The 20,941-nt window shown below is 33.7% G+C and overlaps 1 protein-coding gene across 7 annotated transcripts in view; it reads right to left on the bottom strand.

The window, feature by feature from the left end:
• AP3B1 (adaptor related protein complex 3 subunit beta 1) overlaps nt 1-20,941 on the bottom strand; it is a 265,282-nt gene that overhangs the window by 150,181 nt on the left and 94,160 nt on the right. For all 7 annotated transcript variants that reach the window (XR_013362344.1, XM_077867315.1, XM_077867294.1 and 4 more), the window contains one exon: nt 2,237-2,392. Coding sequence is in view for 6 of the 7 variants with exons in the window: in XM_077867315.1 (XP_077723441.1) it covers nt 2,237-2,392 (156 nt within the window). In the remaining variant the exon portion in view is untranslated. The remainder of the gene's footprint in view (nt 1-2,236; nt 2,393-20,941) is intronic.

The following is a 20,941-nucleotide window of genomic DNA, read 5'->3' as shown; positions in this document are numbered from 1 at the left end:
CACTTTTTAAGATTCTAGATGGCTCTCAGTATGTTATCTCTTCTAATAGATTAATTAGGGCACTCCTTCAAACCCACAGGAGGTACATACTTTCCTTTTTCCTTAGTATTTACAAATCTAAAAGTTTAAAGTTTTTTGAAAAACTGGAATTTGAGGGCAGCTCCAGTGGCTTAGCGATTTAGTGCTGCCTCTGGCCCAGGGTGTGATCCTGAAGACCCGGAATTGAGTCCCACGTAGGGCTCTCTGCATGGGGCCTGCTTCTCCCTCTGCCTGTCTCTCTCTCTCTCTCTCTCTCTCTAATAAATAAAAATCTTTTAAAAAATAATAATAAAAAAATAACTAGAATTTGAAATTTATAGTCTAATTTGTAAAAGCCAAAAGCTCCCATATCATCAAAGTCCAAAATGACTAAAATATACAAATAGACCTCCTACAGTTAAATTATGGGCATTCAGGATAAAGTATATCCTATAAGCAATCTTCTATTCCTAACTACTCATACCACTGTCACCTTATCCACACTGTTAGAATAGCCTCCCAACATTCTGCTGCCAATGTCCCTTATCTCCAACTCAATCTACACAACACTGATGAACTAAGTTTCCTGAAAAAAATTCTCAGTCTCTCCTTTAACTATTAGTAAGGCTAAAACAAGGAAATCTACTCACAATCCTTCAAGTCAACCTTTATATGTATCTAGCAGCATCGTATTAGCAGGATACCAAAATATATTGAAACAGAAAGTAAACTACCTCTATTTGGTATACAATCAAATAAGTAGGGAAAAAAATACAAACTATTCTATTTGTTTCACCATTCAAGAAAATTTTTGATCAGTAAGTATTTACACTATAAATTCAATTCCCAAGACAAAGATAAATAGTCAATTATAAGGAGAAATTTAGGTTGCAAGTTACAGCTACTTAAATACAATCTGGCCAAGCTGGCCTCACTAAAATATAATCATATTTTATAACATTAGTAAAATAGTATTTTTTATTACTATGTATGGTTATTTTAAAATGATATAGAAACTAAATTACCAGGTATAATATAAAAAATTCCGCTAATTACCAAGATACATATACAAAACACTAAGCTCTAAATTTGCAGGCATTGGAAAACTTAAGATAACTCAAATAAAATTCCTCATTTTCAAAGTTTTTATTAATTGAACAGAACAATTAAGAATATTTTTTAATTAAAAATATTTGAAAAATGTTTTGCTTGACTCCATCAAATGTTTAGATATAACTTCCAGTTAACAGGTAACACAGAGAACAGAAGAAAAAAATAAATAGCATTATAAGGAAGGAAAGATAAAACCCAGAACATTTCTGCAAAGACTTGAGAGGTTTAAGAGCTATAATAACCAGGTACCAAAAAAAGAAAGGGGGGAAAAAAAACAGGTACAATAGATAATGGTTTAAATTATCTATTTATAAAAGATAATTTAAAATAAATTGGTATTGAATGAGAAAAAACTTTATTGAAATAGACAAGACTGACTAGGAAAAAAAAGGTTAAAAAGTTCTATGTATAGTATTATTTTTATCATGATTTAAAAAATATGTATGTGTAGACATACACATGTGAATATATGTATATTTATGAAGAAAAAGGGTCCAGAAGAAAATGCATCGAAACATAACTGATTTCTGAGCGATGGGAATATGTTTTAATTTCTTTAAAGTTTTGCTAGCCCTTATTTCCTAATTTTTTATTTTGCCCTTGTTTTCTTTTGTAATATAAAGTGTATTTAAAACAAAAAGATGTAAAACAAAACCTGAGGACTCAAGTGAAAGTGATTTTTAACACTATTCCTACCAGTTAAAATTTATTATGTATGTGGTATTATACTAGACACTTTCTTTATATGTTAGTCTCTTAAAACTCTTATTATAGTTTCATATGAATATTATGGACTGATACCATATGAAGTACTCTCAACTACATTCACATAAGAGAGAAATATGCACAGTCTTCCAATACAGTGAGAAATATCTTGAGCTCATATTTAGGAAAAGCCAAGTAACAGAACCACAAAAAGTAAATGAAGTCTAGTAGACACGTAACTACCAAACCAAGAAATCTCATCAAAACCTGTTTTCTTGGTGTATAATCAAATAAACAAATGCTCCATTAGCACACTGAAAAATCATTTACTAAACTTACATACTTTTAACCACTGTTTAAAAGAATCTGTGAATTATTTCTTATAAGGATTTTAGCATACCGCTGCATTCCTGCTCTGAAGCAAAGGCTTTGTATTCCGAATTAAAAGTCTATGGTCTGGATCCATAGCATATGGCTTCTTCTTTTGGTCAGTCTTTTCCTTCTGTTCATCATCAGATTCATAGAAGTTCTTTTCATTGTCTTCTAAACCATCATCCTATAATAAAAGACAAAGAAAACTTTCTTTTTAACATCTATAGTCATGAGAGTATTTTACTGTAGGATATTACTGTTGAAAGGAATTTGAAAATATTATGCTACCTGTATAAAAGAAACACCTTGCTTTTTCTCATATTTTATAACTATATTTTAGTGCTATAAATAGAACTTCTTTTATGTTATATAGTAAACCTCTGAAAATATTAAATCCCCATAGATATATCCAAAGCTGACCAAAGGCATAACTTGACCATGAGACTCTACCAAAGCCTATAATATAAGATTACCTAAAACCTGAGAACTAATTCCTTACATTATCAGTCACTCTGTAACTGGATCAAATGATCAAAACAAAGAGAATGTTTCAACTGCAGCACACATAAAAGAAATCATAATAAAACTTGACAGGTTAAAAACTAGAGATTAAGTACATCCCTATGTTGTCAAGAAAGACTCAGTTTGATACTTATGTATATCCACAGGGGTTGATTCTATACTTTTACTTTGTACTTTTAATTTGAGTTCATTGTTATATCTGCTAATAAAATCTGCCTACAGGCAGTCTTAAAAATAAATAAAAAGCATACAAAGACAATAATTTCTACCTGGATCCAGTTCAAGGACTGTTTAGAGGTAATTTTTGTTACTAACTACCTGAAACATACTTTTCACTTCTGAAAAGATGGAGTAGATATACTTTTCCCTATTCCTCTATATACAACTAGAAACTGGAGAAATTATATAAAAAATAGGAAAGGTAAGAGAGAAGAAAGACTGGATATAGATCTCAGGACCCAAAGAATGAAACAACAGTTAAATTCCTTGGGGTTTCATTTTTACCACATATATCAAAGACTGAGAAGCTAATAAGCCAAAAATACCAACCAGAGATAAACCCTCCAAAAGCCCGATCTCTGTAGCCAAAAGGACCCAGAAAAAGAAAATCTAGCAAGACTTTTTTTTTTTCCAGAAAATACCTACTTTACTGCAACTACCAATAGAGAAAAAACTAAAGTCCCATTCCTACCTCTATCAGCAAAGGTGGATGTAGGAGCCTACACTTCCAACCTTGCCATGCTGTAATAAGATGCTTCAATCATCCCACTGGAGTGATATCAAAAAGGCCACCATAGCCAAGACTTTAATTTCCACCAGGAGATAACAAGGCACCTCCATGGTATCAATGAAGACAAAGTGAGGAACTTGCACATCTAAGTCTGCCTATCAAGAACAAAGTGACCTTATCCCTCCCCACTGAGCTAGTGTAAGAAAATACTGAGTGAACACTCGAGATTTACAGCACCACCACCCAGTGGTACCAATGACACTAGTGGAAGAAACATGTAGAACAGCTAAGAGGCATTTCTATTCCTCCCAGACTGTCAGTCATCAGGACAGAATTACTCAGGAGCCAGAAAACGTCCATAGTAACAGCAAAAACAACCTCCCTGGTGTGTCAATGGAGACTGAGTGGGGAAACTGGACTTCTACCATGACCTGGCAGTACTAAGGCAGCACATCCCCTATCCTTCTCTAATGCAGGGTATCAAACAAACCCAGATAAAACAGAAGATCTAAATAAAATCCAGAATCTCTTAATAGCCAAAATATCCAGGTTTCAATAAAAATTACTCATCATTCCAAGTACAAAGAAGATCTAAAACTGGATGAAAAGAGATAACCAGTAGATACCAACACTAAAATGACAGGAATATTAGGATTATCTGATTAAGATTTTACAGCAGCCATCATAAAAATGCTTCAATGAGCAACTAGGAACATTCTTGAAATAAATGAAAAATAGAAGGACTTAGCAAAGAGTTACAAAGTCTAAAGAAAAAAAGTAGGATATATAAAAAATAAAAGACCAAAAAGAAATGTTACAACTGAAAAATACAGGAATCAAAACTAAACAATGGCTAAATTCAAAAGCAGTATTAAAGGGACAAGGAAACCATCAGTGATCTGAGCCATAATAAGAGAAATTGCCCATTATGAACAACAGTGAAAAAATAGACTGAGGACAAAGGAAAAACAAAAAGAAAAACACTCCCCCTCAAAACAATACAGACCTTTGAGAACTTGCAGAACTATAACAAAATAACATCTATTGTCATCTGAATCTTGGAAATAGAGAAGAAAAAGGGTAAGGTTGGGTGACTATTCCAAGAAATAATGACTGAAAAGTTACTATATTTGGCAAAAAAAAAAAAAAACAAAAACAAAAAAACCAGCCTTCAGATTGAATAAGGTGAGTAAACCCTAAAAAGAACATAACAAGACATATTAAATAAAAGTAAAGACAAAAAGAAAAAATATGGAAAGCAACATGATAGAAAAGACACTGAAGAGGTGGTGGTAATGAATCAGAGCGAATAGTGATAAGGATAAAAATGTAAATTCAAGAACTACTCAGAAGTTGAAATCAATAGGGTGCAGTGAGTGAATGTGAAGGATGAAATAGGAGCACTTAATGAAGATGTCCCCATTCCCAGCCTGGATAATCAAGCCACTAATGATGTTATCAGGTAAGATAACTGTGTCCAGGGGGTGTAAGAATCTCTCTTTTTCAAGGCTGTTTGCTATACAAACACCCTTAAAAGATAGTCCAAAAGAAAACCCTATGCGGAAGAGCTGCAAAAATGAAAAAACATCTCCCAGTAGTTTCTTTTGATCATGAATGACCTGGCCCTATTTCTAAGTGAATCCTCTAAGAATTCACAAATTCCCCCTAACAAAACAAAAACTGTAATTCGTGATCCATTTTTACTTCAACATGGCAGAAGAGTTTTTAAAACAGTTACGTAACTAAGTAAAGAGTTTTAAACTTGACACCAAAAGTACAGCCCATAAAAGGGAACATTAATAAATTGGATCTCATCAAAGTTAAAAGTTCCTGCTCTATGAAAGACTCTTAAAAGGAATAAAAAAATTCTAGACTGTCAGAAATACCTGGAACCATACATATGTATGACAAAAGACTAGTATCCAGAATACAAAGATAACTCCTAAAACTTAACAGTTAAAAAAAAATTTTCAATTTAAAAAAGGGCAAAAGATTATCATTATGGACTGTACTGCACTTCTGACTCTACAAATTCACATGTTGAAGCAAGTGACCCTATGCCAAACTAGGGCCTTTAAAGAGGTAATTAAATTTAATTGAGACCATGGGGGAAGGGGGGGCACCCTAATCCAACAGGACTAGTGTCCTTATAAGAAGAAAGAGACAGACATCAATGGTGGCACACACACACACACACAAAAAAAAGCCATGTGAGTACACAGAAGACAGCCATTTGCAAGCCAAACAGAGATGCCTCAAGAGAAAGCAAACTTTCCAACACCTTGATCTTGACCTCCCAGCCTCCTGGAAGAAGTGTGAGAATGTGAGAAATAAATATGTTAATCAAGCCACCCTGTTTGGTATTTCGTTACAGCAGTGCTAGCAAACTAATACAGACTTCAACAAATAATTCACCAAAGGACATATTACAAAATGGCAAAAAGCACATTACCTATTCGGAAAACACAAATTAAAACTAGAGCAACATTAAGACTACACATATCAAAATGGGTCTCATCTTATATAAAAACATAGTGACAACACCAAATGATAGTAAGAACTCAGAGGAAATAGATCACTTTATATGCTGGTGGTGACCATAAAAGGTTACAACCACTCACAGTTTGGCAATTTCTTACAAAACTAAACTTGGAATTATAATACAATCTGGTAATCGCACCACTGGGCATTAATCTCAATGGAATTGAGAAAATTGAGTGGAAAAGAGAAATTTATTCTCATACAAAAACCTGTACACAAGTATTCATAGCAGCTTTATTCCTATTAGCCAAAATGGAAACAACCCAGATGTCCTTCAATGAATGGTTAAAGGAATGGTAAATAAAATGGTTAAATATTTATGCCATGGAATACCACTCAGAAATAAAAAGAAACAAACAATGATACACACAACAACTTTGATAAATCTACAAGCAAGTATGATGAGTGAGAAAAATCCTAAAAGGTTACATACTGTATTATTCCACTTATATACCATTCTTGAAATGATAAAATTATAGAGACAGAACCAATTATTGATTGCTGGGGATTTAGAGGGGCAAGGTTAAGCACAGGGAATGAAGTAGGTTTAGAGATGCAATGACAACATGAAGGATCTCAGTGATGGAAATATTCTGAGTCTTGACTTTATGAGTGTCAATATCTTACTAGTTTTGCAAGACACTGCCACTGGAGGAAAATAAGCATAGGTTACACCAGACCTGTATTCTTAAAACAGCATGTGAATCCACAGTTATCTTAAATTAAAAAGTTCAATTAAATAAAACTAAAGAGAAAAAAAAAAATCAACAAACTATTTATTCCTTTTTTCTTTCTTCATCTTTTTTTTTTTAAGTAGGTTCCACTCCCAGAGTGGAACCCAACACCAGGCTTGAACTTGTGACCAGGCACTCTAAGTCAATAAATTATTTAAAAGCTATTTGTATATACTTATTCATTGTTACAATAATAAAAGACATGATCTTAAATGTTATAGGTTAATACCACTTAAAGAAGTATATTTCCCTTGCCAAGTATGTGCAGATAATATACAATCTTTACTTAAATCTTGACTTAACTATCACTGAAAATACTTTTCAACAAAATACAACTATTAGGTTTTTAGAAGCATATTATTTCAACAATTTTTAAATTCATCATAAAAAATCTTAAGAAAAACTCCAAACACAAAAAACACAAAATAATAATACTCTCTGGAAACAAAAGGAGTTTTTTTAAAACTAAGTAAATTTTAAAATAAGTAAACTAGATATTGTAACATTATCATCTTCCTTTGAATGCATAATTCAAAATGAATTACAGTTGATCCTTGACAACATGGGGCTTAGGGGTACTAACCCCTACACAGTTGAAAATCTGAATATTAACTTTTGATTCCCTAAAAACTTACCGACTAATAGCCTACTGTTAATCAAAGCCTTACTGATAACATAAACAATTAACATATACTTTGTATGTTATATGTATTAAACACAATATGTATTACACATATGTGTAATATATGTATTACATACAATAAAGTTAACTAGAGACAAGAAAACGCTAAAAAAATCATGAGAAAATACATTTACAGTACAATACTGTATTGAAAAAAAAATCTATGTATATGGGACCTGCACAGTTCAAACCTGTGTTGTTCAAGGGTCAACTGTATCTTCCAGTCCTCTAAAGGCAAAAAAAAAAAAAAAAAAGGAGGGGGGACTATATTTGCATTTATTTTATGCAGAATTTACTTCTGAGCCATAAGTTTTTGTTTTTTCAGTTTTTTCTGGGATATCTTTTTCTTCTGTGCAACCTGCTCTGGTTTAGGAACAATCCACTCTTTTTCAGTAAGGATCACCTCAACGTGGCAGGGAGAGCTCTTATATAGGTTAATCCAACCAAGAGCCCTATAAATTCAATGCCGCATCTGAGGGTCTTTGTTCACCAGAATTTACATATGAATCCTTAAGTTCAGTATTACTCTCCACATTGTAAAGCATGTACAGTAAAATTTCAGTACTCTTTTTGGGTCACTGACCCAGTGTCCAGCCCCACTGTTTGGCCTGGGCATACCTACCAACTCCATCACTATAGTGATGGAATGGCACACATTGCTTCTGCAAAGTGACAACTTTCAGATATCTGATGGCTTTTCAGATGCATAGTCTTGATGGCCTGGGAACTTTCACAAATGTGTTCTTAAGGTGAACACGACGATTTGAACCTTCTGATTTATATGATTTTGTAGGGTTTAACGGGCTAACAGATCACCTTCAAAGATCACCTCAGGCCGCTTACAGGAAGAGATGATCCACTTTAATCAAATGAAAGTTGAAACTCTAACCTGAAATTGATAGATACGTAATGAAACTGGTGTGTTAACACAATCTAACAAGCAAAATCCTCAAATGCACATAAAAAGCTACTAAGCACTTACTCATTCCATTTCTCCTTCATTATTAATATACTTTATTTATTAAAGTTCAATTATATTATTTTAATAAAAGATATACTCGCATTGCTTAATTAATAAAGGAAGGGCTGATGTTTTTATGAGGTTAATGAATGAGATAAGGTTCCATATAGAATGGGAACCAATCTCCAATAATTTATATCTGAATCTATGTTGCTGCTGGTTATATTTTCACAGGTGTTCAATCCATCAGAACAGACATCAGCCCAAAGAGAATGGAAGCTACATGCAGACAACCAAAATAGATATATACTACACATAACACCACTTCCATAACAGCAATGGCTGGCAAATTACTTGACCTCTTCTTGTGTTAATTTACTCATCTGTGAAAGAGAATAAAAGCAGACCTGTATCATAAAAGCGTTTATAAAGACTGATTACTTTAGTGGAGGTTATACAAGGCATTCTGTGTCTTCTGCATATTAAACACTCAAGTAATAGCTATTACCATTGCTTTTATTAAGAAATTTTATTTCTAAGAACCATTAATTGACTTCAAATCAAATATACCTAGTTGCCAAATATAAAGAAAAGTTTACCCCTGAAATTTCCCTCCAGAAAGAAATTGTCTCATATATAAGAATTTACAAATATAACACGAGGTTCTTCGACAACTGTTTATTTTCTGATCATGATGTACTATTCGGAGAAGTCATTATAGAGAAACAACTTTAATCAATGCTAGTTATATTTTTTTTAAAAAATGCTAGTTATAGATGCTTAAAAGAAGTCCCAAACTCCAGTGACAAAAATGTCTTTTTTTTTTTTTGAGATTTTGTGTATCAGGGAGAGAGAGAGAGAGAGAAAGCACGAGCTGGTGGATGGGCAGAAGGAGAAGACGACTCCCCACTCAGCAGGGAGCCCAATTGGGGGCTTGATCCCAGGACCCCGGGATCATGACCTGAGCTGAAGGCAGATGTTCAACCGAGTCATCCAGGTGTCCCAAAAATGTCATTATAAATAAAGACTTTAAAGCTCACTTTAGGGCAGCCTGGGTGGCTCAGTGGTTTAGCGCTGCCTTCGGCCCAGGGTGTGATCCTGGAGTCACAGGATTGAGTCCCACATCGGGCTTCCTGCATGGAGCCTGCTTCTCCCTCTGCCTGTGTCTCTGCCCCTCTCTCTCTGTGTCTCTCATGAATAAATAAATAAAATCTTAAAAAAAAAAAGCTCACTTTAAAAACAAGTAATCCAGGATTACAGAATTCTTCCAGTAATAGCTAAAGAGACAAAACATGAAATATATCTGAAGGCACTAACAAGTAAAAAGAACAGTGATGAATTATGTAGGCAAGACCCAGAAGTAGTACATCTAGAAATCCGACTGAGATTTGTAATTGCTTTTCCCTAAAAACATCTGCTATTACTTAACAGGAGGCTGAGAGGCCTATAATTGAGCAGAGCTTTCAGCAGATTCACAAAAATACAGAAACAAAAACTAGACATCAAGACACACCAAAAAGCAAAATTCCTACTAACTCTCATGATTCTTTAGTTTAAAAGCCTGAGAATCTTAAAAGTGAATTAATTTAATTAGGTAAATAAATTAATAAATAAATAAAGCCTTTTAGAGAATAAAGATGCTAAAATTAAAGCCCAGCTTTTAATCATCTCAACCCATAACGAAAAGAATAAAGCGAATCAGATTATTGATACCCTTACCCTGGTAATATTCCACAAACAAACAAAAATCTATAATCCAAAGCTTCAAATTAGTTCAACAAATTTTTATAAACTAAAGAAGGAAAAGAAGGGAAGAAAAAAGAAAAGGTAGTGTCATTAGGGTAAGGATTCAGTTTCCATTTCAAAAGGCAAACAGGATATTAAGTAGAAAGTGGCAAAAGAGGAGCTTCTGAAATATATGTTTCTTAATCTGAGTACTCAATACATGTGTGTATTCATTTTGTGAAAATTCTGGTAAAGAAATTTGCTTCTGCCACATGGACATTATACATTTCTACTTCAATAAAAACTTTTTAAAATGTGCATATAAGAAAAGACACAATGATGTGAATACAAAACAAGAAAAAATACAATAAAAAGAAGCTAGATAATAGGGATTAAAGACAAAAATTTAACATGGGCTGTAAAATAACTATAGATTATATGCTCAAGGAATTAATGTGGATAAGATCAAGCTTTTGGAAAGGAATTCAACACTATTAGTTTTTATATAAAAGTGACATTAACTTTTTAAGATCATTTCGATATAAGGTGTTGTAACTTCAGCAACCACTTATAAAGTTAATAGAGTAACCTTTTGAAATTTGACTTTGACTAATTTTATATGTCATAATTTCCACAGACCACAAAGAAAAAAATCTGTGCTTACAGATAATAGTCCAGATATTAAACTTTAATATAATTCCATGTGTACTTGAAAGCAATATTTGGAAACATGTTATTTTTGATAACATATATTTAATGAAAAAAACTGTATTTTCCAAAATAAAATACTTAGAAGAGTAGCACTGATTTTGTTTTGTTTTGTTGAATATAGTATGGTTGAAACACAGTGTTACATTAGTTTCAAATGTACAAAGTAATGATTCAAAGTTTATATACATTATGCTACCCTCCCACAATTACAGCTACCATCTATCATCATATATTATGACTATAATCACTGATTAGATTCTCTATGCTGTGTCTTTTATTTCTATGACTTACTCATTCCATAAATGGAAGCCTATATCCCATCCTCCTCTTCACCTGTTTTTCCCAACCTGCCTCCTCTCTCCTCCCCTCTGGCAATCATCAGTTTGTTCTCTGTACTTATAGGTCTGATTCTGCTTTTTCTTTGTTTATTCATCTATTTTTTCAAGTTCAAATATGAATGAAATAATATAGTATATATCTTTCTCAGATCTGACTTATTTCACTTAGCTTTACATCCTCTAAGTCCATCCGTGCTGTCACAAATGGAATGATCTCATCTGTTGGGGGAGAGTAGGGAGGGGCAGAGAGAAAGAGAGAATCTTAAACAGACTCCATGCCCAGCACAGAGCCTGACATAGGCTCAATCTCACAACTCTGAGATTATAACTTGAGCTGAAATCAAGAGTCAGTTTATCTGACTGTGCCACCCAGGCCCATGATCTCATCTTTTTTAAGACTGTGTGATATTTCTGTGTGTGTGTGTGTGTGTGTGTGTGTGTGTGTACACATCCCTGCCCATTCATTTATCGATGATCCCTTAGGTTGCTTCCATGTCTTGGCTATTATAAATAATGCTACAATAAATACAGGGGTGCATGTACCTTTTTGAATTAGTGTTTTCGTTTTCCTTGAGTAAATGTCCAGCAGTGGAATATTGGATCATATGGTATTTTTATTTTTAAATTTTTAGTGAAACTGCATAATTTTGATAATTTATTCTGTACCTTCTAATATTTTTATCTAAAGAATGATATGACGCAGTCTCAGTTTTTGTAATACATCTGTGAATTTGGAACTAAGTAGAAAGACCTCTCCTACATAGCTGAGATGTTATTATGAAGCCTTTAAAAATTATTCTAAATATAAAGTCCTTATTCAGAGTATATTATACAAATAATTTTAACCATCTTAATAGTCTAGTTTCCTAATATACAGATAATAAAAGGTAAAACTTAAAAAGAGAAAATATTATATCTTCTCTATCATGGAGTAGGAAAATAGAAATTTGTTTTCGAAGTGTATTCTATTGAGCCTGGAGAAATGAGGCATTATCATACATAGGGTTTCTAATGGATATTAATTAATCACTTTATATTGTGGTTTATTTTGGTGATATTTCAAATGACACAATCATCAAGTAATGTCACCTTTATTTCAAGAAGTTACTAATAGGACTATTATAAAAAAATAGAAACATTTCAAAGAAATCTGACTGATAGAAAAAGACAAATCAATGAACCTTTAAAACCTGTTCTTTTGTACCTTGGAAAAATGGATGGTTCTAAAGCAAAGAGAAGTAAAAAATAACTTAAAATTTAAACAAACTCCTTAAGGCCAAAGTTGAAAAATCTGGGCAACAAATTAAATATAATAGTATTAATTTATAACCCAAAGAATAAAATAAGTATTTCTACATCCAGAGTTATATAAACAAATGACTGAAAAATAAATGAGAAAGAAAAGCTAGATCTACCTTACAGAAGAATTCCAAATAATACCTATGCTAATGTTATGTGAATATTTAATGGAGGCTTGAAATGTATTTCTTTGAGAATGCCTAGGTGATGTTTATCTCAACCCAAGCAGAATTAAAGATATTACCTTATGAAAAACTACCAGGTGACAAAAAAAAAAAAAAGAGTCCTAGTTACTGAGAACACAAAATACATAAAATACATGTGATAAAATTCTTAAAAATGGGTATTAAGAAGTTGTACTTATAAACGAATTACGTATTTTCCTGAGATTTAAAATTTAAGTGTGTGTATAAATTAAAACTATGTATTACAACAAACAGGCTTTCTTCATCTTTCAAAAACAGCATACATTCAAACTGAAACAAATCTCTTTCAGAAAATAGGAATCAATTTACACTTAGGGAAAGCTTTTTAGTTTCCTTAAAGTGAAGATAGTTTTAGGAATATTGAATAGGGCAGCCCCGGGTGGCTCAGCAGTTTAGCGTCACCTTCTTCCCTGGAGACTGAGATTGAGTCCCACGTCAGGCTCCCTGTATGGAGCCTCCTTCTCCTCTGCCTGTGTCTCTGCCTGCCTCTGCCTCTCTCTGGGTGTGTGTGTGTGTGTGTGTGTCTCTCTCTCTCTGTCTCTCATGCATAAATAAATAAAATCTTTTAAAAAAAGAAATATTCTGAATAGATAGAATGAAATTATATCTAGAACATCAATAATTTTATATAAAATCTGGAAGTAGAAGTAGAAAAGGGAAGTAGTAGTAGAAAGGGAGAGAAAAGGGATAGCAGCCATGACTTGATGACCAGGTGATGTATATACAGGTATTCAATGGACTGTCAGATACTTCTGTGATGCTTAAATTTTTACATAATTAAAAATTTAAATATTGAGTCTGACTTCATGATCTACTATAATGCTACAGTTCAAGACACTGTGGTACTAGTGTAATGTGACAGAACACAAAAACAGGCCCACATGACTATGTAGCCAACTGATATTTGACAAAGGGGCAAAGGCAAATTTATGGAGAAAAGGTAGTCTTTCCAACAAATGGTGCTGGAACAACTGGACATATCTAATTAAAAAAAAAAATCAATTTACCCAGACCTTATACTCCAAAATCTCACTCAAAAAAAGGTTTACAGACCATTATAAAACAAAGAAACTATAAAGTCCCAGAATATAACACATGACAAACTCTAGATGAATCTGGATATGGTGGTGATTTTTAGATAAAACACTAAAGGCACAATCCATGAAAAAGATAATTCATAATGCTGGATTGCTTTAAAATCAGAAACATATGCTTTGCAACAGACTATGTCAAAACAAAGGGAAGACAAGCCACAGACATGGGATAAATATTTGGAAAAGAAACATCTGATAAAGGGTTGTTATCCAAAACAACATAGAAGGCTTTCTTAAATTACTGATTTATAATTAACATACAATATCATATTTTCTGGTGTATGACATAGTGATTGAATATTTTTACACTTTATGAAATGATCACCTCATAGGTCCAGTTACTATCTATCACTATACAAACTTACAATATCACTGACTATAATCTTTATGCTACATACTAACCCCCCACATCCCCATGACCTACTTATAAGTGGAAGTCTGTACCTCGTAATCCCCTTCACCTGTTCTGTCCAACCCCAAAACCCGCCCTCCCCCCCAGCAACCACCAATTTGTTCTAATTCTGTCTCTATTTTCTTTTTTAGATTGTACATATAGATAAAATCATATAGTATTTGTCTCTCTCTGCCTGACTTATTTTACTTAGCATAGTACTTTCTAGGTATCTCCATGTTATTGCAAATGGCAACATTTCATTCTTTTTATGGCTAATATTTCACTCTGTGTGTGTGTGTGTGTGTGTGTCACATCTTTACCCATTTATCCACTGATGAACACTTTTAGGTTGCTTTGTATCTTGACTATTTTGTAAATAATGCTACAATGAACTTATGGGTGCAGGCATAACTTTGAATTCATGTTTTCATTTTCTTTGGATAAATACCTAGAAATGAAAATAATGGACCGGATAGTAATTCTATTTTTAATATTTTGAGGAATCTGTATACTGTTTCCTGTAGCAGCTGCACCAATTTACAATCCCACCAACAGTGCATGAGAGTTCCTTTTTCTGCACTTCCTTGCCAACACCTGTTTCTTTCGTCTAGGTAATGGCCATTCTGACAGGTGAGAGGTGTTACCTCATTGTGGTTTTTATTTGTATTTCCCTGATGATCAGTGATATTGAGTATCTTTTCATCTGTTGGCCATCTGTAGTTCTTCTTTGGAAAACTCTCCTCCACTCACTTTTTAATTGGATTTTGTTCTATTGTTGTTGAGGTGTATTGAGTTCTTTATATATTTTGGATATCAACCTATCAAATGTATCATTTGCAAGTATCTTTTCTCATTCATTTAGGTTTCCTTCACTGTATAAAAGCTCTTTAGTTTGATGTAGTCCCATTTCTTTTTCTTTTTTTGCTATTGTTGTTTCTAATTAATGAGACATACTCCCAAAAATATTGTCATATTGGTTATCAAACTGCATGTTTTCTTCTAGGAGTTTGTTTCAGCTCCTACATTTAGGACTTTAATCCATTTTGTCCTTATTTTTGTATATGGCATAAGAAAGTGGTCTAGTTTCACTCATTTGCATGTAGCTGTCCAGTTTTCCCAGCACCATTAAAGAGAATGTCTCTTCTTTTTTTTTAATTTTTATTTATTTATGATAGTCACACAGAGAGAGAGAGAGAGAGGCAGAGACACAGGCAGAGGGAGAAGCAGGCTCCATGCACCGGAAGCCCGACGTGGGATTCGATCCTGGGTCTCCAGGATTGCGCCCTGGGCCAAAGGCAGGCGCCAAACCGCTGCGCCACCCAGGGATCCCCGAGAATGTCTCTTTCTGATTCTACGTTCTTGCCTTCTTTGTCATGAATAGACCATGTAAGTGTGGGTTTATTTCTGGGCTCTCTATTCTGTACCACTGACCTTTGTGTATGCTTCTGTGCCAGTATCATACTATTTAGATTACTATAGCTTGTATGTAGTTTGAAATCAGGAAGCAAGATTCCTCTAGCTTTATTCCATGTTCTCAAGATTACATTGGGTACTCAAGGGCTTCTGTGGTTCCATACAAATTTTAGACTATTTGTTCTAGTTCTGTAGGCAATGCCACTGGTATTGTGGTAGGAATTGCAATGAATCTGTAGATTGCTTTGGGTAGTTTCTGGACATTTTCACTATTAATTTTCCTGATATATGAGCAGGGTACATCTTTCCATTTATTTGTGTTGTATTCAATTTCTTTTATCAGTATCTTCAACTTTTCAGAGTTGTTAACTCCTTGATTACATTTTTTCCTAGGTATTCTCTTTTTGATGCAATTGTATATAGGATTTTCTTAATTTCTCTGATAGTTCATTCACTGTTACTATATAGAAACAACAGATTCCTATAATTTTGTTTCCTGAAATGAAAGTTTACTGAATTCATAAATTACTTTTTTTTTTATTCTTTAGGGTTTTCTATATCTGATATATCTAGTATCATGTATCTAGTATACATATATCTAGTATCATGTCATTGGCAATACTGACTGTTTTAATTCTTCCTTTCCAATTTGTATGTCTTTAGATTTTCTTGCCTAATTGTTGTGGCTAGGACTCCCAATACTATGATGAATAAAAGTGGCAAGAGTGGGCATCCTTGTCTCAGCCCTGACCTTACAGGAAAAGTTTTCATGCTTTCATTGTTGACTGTTATGTTAGCTATGGATTTATCATATATGGCCTTTATCATATTTAGATATGTTCCCTCTATACCCACTTAGTTGAGTTTTTTATTATAATTGGATGACAAGTATTTTTAAATGCTTTTTCTGCATCTATTGAGATGATCGTATGACTTTTAACCATCGTTTTGCTAATGTGGTACATCATGTTGATTGATTTAAGCCATTTTTGCATTCCTAAAAAGAATCCCACTTGGTCATGGTATATGATCTTTTTAATATGTTGCTGGAATTCAATATGCTAATATTTTGTTGAAAATTTGTTAATCTGTGTTCATCAGGGATACCGGCCTATAATTTTTTTTTTCTGTAGTGTCTTTGGTTTTGGTTATCAGGGTAATTCTGGCCTCATTAAATGAGTCTGATAGTTATCCTTCCTATTCAAATTTTTGGAGTAAGTTGAGGAGTACAGGTTTTAACTCTTTAAAATGTTTGTTAGAATTCACCTGTGACACCCTTTGGATGTAGTACAGGTTTTAACTCTTTTTAAAATGTTTGTTAGAATTCACCTGTGACACCCTTTGGACGTAGACTTTTGTGTGCTGGGAGGTTTATTATCATGGATTCATTTCATTATTAGTGATCAATCTATTCAAGATGTTCTCTTTCTTCATGATTCAGTCTTCAAAGACTGTAGGTTTCAAGGAATTTATCCATTTCTTATACACTAATATGTCAGTATATAATTATTTATAGTATTCTCTTATAATCCTTTGTGTATCTGTGATATTGGTTATAGTTCCTCCCCTTTCAGTTCTAATTTATTTGGGAGCCCTCTTTTTTTTCTTGATGAATCTGGCTAAAGATTTGTTAATTTTGTTTAACCTTTCAAAGAACAAGCTCTTAGTTTCATTGATCTTTTTTATATTTTTAAGTCTCATTTATTTCAAAATGCTCTTATCTTTATTATTTCCTTCCTTCTACTAGCTTTAGACTTTGTTCTTCTTTTTCTAGTTCCTTTATATATAGTGGTTGAAATTTCTTTTTTCTTGAGGTAGGCCTGTATTACTATGAACTTTTCTCTTAGAACTATTTTTGCTTTGTCACAAAGATTTTGGATTGCTGAGTTTCCACTTTCATCTGTCTTAAGGTATTTATTTCCTCTTTGAATTTTTTATTGACCCACTGTTTAACAGCATGCTGTTAGTCTACACATGTCTGTGTTTTTTCCAGTTTTCTTCATGTAACTGATTTTTAGTTTCATAGCACTGTGGCTAGAAAAAGTGCTTGTTATGATTTAAATCTTAAATTTTATGGAGACTTGCTTTATGGCTTACTGAGTGATCTATCTTAGAGTACTACTACCCCAACGTTTTTTCAAGTCAACTTGCATGGCATATGTTTTGCATCCGTTCACTTTCAGTCTGTACATCTTTAGATCTGGAGTTTCTTGAAGGCAAAACTTAGAAGGGTTGTGTTTTATCCACTCAGCCACACTATGTCTTCTGAATGGAGAATTTAGTCCATTTTCATTTAAAGTGATTATTAACAGTTATGTGCTTATTGTCACTTTGTTAATTATTTTCTATTTTTACAATTTTTCCCTGTTCCTTTCTTCTCTATCTTCCCTTGTGGTTTGATTAACTTTCTTTAGTGTTAAGTTTAGGTTCTTTTTCCATTGTATATTTACTATTTAAGTTTTTTCTTTGTGTTTACCAAGAAGTTCCCATATAACATTTTATATATGTAATAGTCACTTTTTAATTGATAGTAAATTAATGTTGAGCACATTCCAGACCTTATATTTTTATCACCCTCCCCCATTTAATATTTCTGTTGACACTTTTTTTTTTTTTAAGGGAGAGCTGGGGAGTGAGAGCACATGTGCGAGCGATAAAGATTTTTCTCTTTATCCCTTAATATTTACCATTTTAATTATGTTTCTCAATATGTTCATCTTATCTGGAACTCTCTGGACTTCCTGGACCTATGCGTCTCTTTCCTTCCCCAGATTAAGGAAGTTTTCAGCCATAGCTTCTTCAAATAATTTTTTTGACTCTTTTTCTTCTCCTTTTGTGACCCCTGTAGTGAAAATGCTATCCTGCTTGATGTTTGTCCCTTGGAGTATCTTTACTTCTTTTATTTATTTATTTTTTCTATTTTGTTGCTCTGTTTTCCATTGCTTTGTCTTCCAGCTTTTGATGCATACTTCTCTTTCAACCATTTCACTGCTAGACCCCTTTAGTGTATTTTTCTGTTCAGTTATAAATTCTGTTTGGTACTAACATTTTCTCTTTGTTGAAGTTCTCATTGTATTTACCATTCTTCTCTGGAGAACAGTGAGCATCTTTATGATCATTACTTGGAATTCTTAATCTGACAGGTTGCTTGTTTCCATCTCATTAATGTCTTTTTCTAGGAATTTAACTTGTTCTTTGGTTTGAAACATATTCCTGTTTTTTCATTTTGCCTGTCACTCCATTTTTCTACATGTATTAGGGGAAATGGCAACCTCCCTCAGTCTGAGAAATGGTCATGTTTTTGAACTGTTCCATGTAGATCAGAAGTGTAATATCTGGCCATCTGAGCCAGTCAATTCTTATGTAAGCTTCATGTGTCCACTAGCTGTGATATAGCTGTTACTGCTGCACAGGGAAGTCAAGGTTGGAAACACTCACTTGACCTGGGTGTGGCTCAGCCACTGTGTGGGGCAAGCAGGGTTAAATTGCTTGGTCATCCCAGTTACAACTCAGTCTCTACTCGGGGTGAATAAGGCTAAGGGCTTTTTTCTGGCTCAGTTCTTGCTGGAATGCTGCACATAGAAGGTGAGGCTGAGGATGACTGCCTAGCCCTGCTGCACCTTTGGTGCTACATGAGATGGACAGAGTGTGGTGTGCTTGCATTACATAGCCCAGTACAGCCTGGGTGGACACAGCCTTCCCTTCAGTGTGAGCTAGCTAGAGGGAGAGCACCAACAGTGATACCTTTATGCTCTATTACCAGCAAGTTAGGATGAGATTGCAAAAATAGTATCCACCAGCCCTTCAACTGCCAGATAAAATCCCTACAGTTTCCTATCTCTCTGTTGTACAACCAGACAATGGAATATTATTTGGTGCTAAAGAATAACAAGCTATTGAGCCATGGAAAGATGTAGAGAACCCTTAAATGCATATTACTTAGTGAAAGAAGACAATCTAGAAAGGCTACATAGTGTACGATTTCCAACTATATGACATTCTAGAAAAGCAAAACTATGGAGATAGTAAAAAAAAAAAAAAAAAAAAAAAACACTATTAATTGCCAGGGTCTGTATAGGAGAGAGGGATCACTAGGCACAGCCAGGGGATTTTTAAGGCCATAAAACTATTCAGTATAATACTACAATGGTGGAGTCATGTTACACAGAATATACAACACCAACAGTGAACACTAATTAAACTATGGACTTCATGTGATAACTGATGTATTAATATACATTCATTGATTGTAAATGTACCACTACGGTGAAGAATTCTGATAGTGGTTAAGGCTGAGTGTGTAAATAAACAGGGAGTACAGATGACCCTTAAACATGGAGGCTAGAGGCACTGAACGCCCCCCTTACCACCACACTCCAAATATAACTTGGAGTTTTGGATTCCACAAAACCTTAATACGAATAGCCCAGTGTTGATCAGAAGGCTTACCAATAAGATAAACAATTAAACATATTTTGTATGTTATAGGCATTATATACTATATTCTTACAAAAAAGTCAAAAGAAAATATTAAGAGAATCTTAAGGAAGAGAAAATACATTTACAGTACTGTATTCTATTTGTCAAAAATTCACATGTAAGTAGAGTCATGTAGTTCAAACCTGTGTTTATTAACAGTCAACTATGTAGGAGAACTCTGCATTCTCTGCTCTATTTTTTTATGAACCTAAAACTGCTCTAAAAAATAAAGTGTAATTTTTTAAAAAATGGGGGGTACCAGTGAGTTTAATATCTGAACCTATCTCATATGAAGACAGGTCTCTCTTCACTGTATACTGACCATACCAAATACTAATATAAAAACATCAGAATGAAATCAGTTATCTCACTTTGCTCTAAAACATTTACTTTCAGTAAAGAGAAATGTTATTTCATTAAATATAAGTTTTATAAAGGCAAAAAATTTACCTTCTACTGTATAAAGTATATTTATAGAGGCATAATTTATATACCTTTAACTATTATTGTTACATAAACTCATGGAATAAAGTGTGAAATTATACTTAAGTAGTAATGCTCTATATAAATTCTTTTTTTTTATGATAGGCACGCAGTGGGGGGGTGGGGGAGCAGAGACACAGGCAGTGGGAGAAGCAGGCTCCATGCACCGGGAGCCCAACGTGGGATTCGATCCCGGGTCTCCAGGATCGCGCCCTCGGCCAAAGGCAGGCGCCAAACCACTGCGCCACCCAGGGATCCCATCTATATAAATTTTTTACCTAAAGCTCCAAACACAAACGTTCACACAACTACAGTAAGTCATTGTTCAAACCCGCAACTTTTTGCTCTGAGGATAAACTTAAAGAGAACTTACAGAAAGACTTGCTCATTTTATCTCAACAGGTTAACTAGGAAGTATAAA

Source organism: Canis aureus, chromosome 2, assembly GCF_053574225.1.
Source record: "Canis aureus isolate CA01 chromosome 2, VMU_Caureus_v.1.0, whole genome shotgun sequence".
Lineage (NCBI taxonomy): Eukaryota > Metazoa > Chordata > Mammalia > Carnivora > Canidae > Canis > Canis aureus.
Note: the sequence above shows the minus strand (reverse complement) of the source record. Positions and strands in the feature narration are given on the sequence as shown.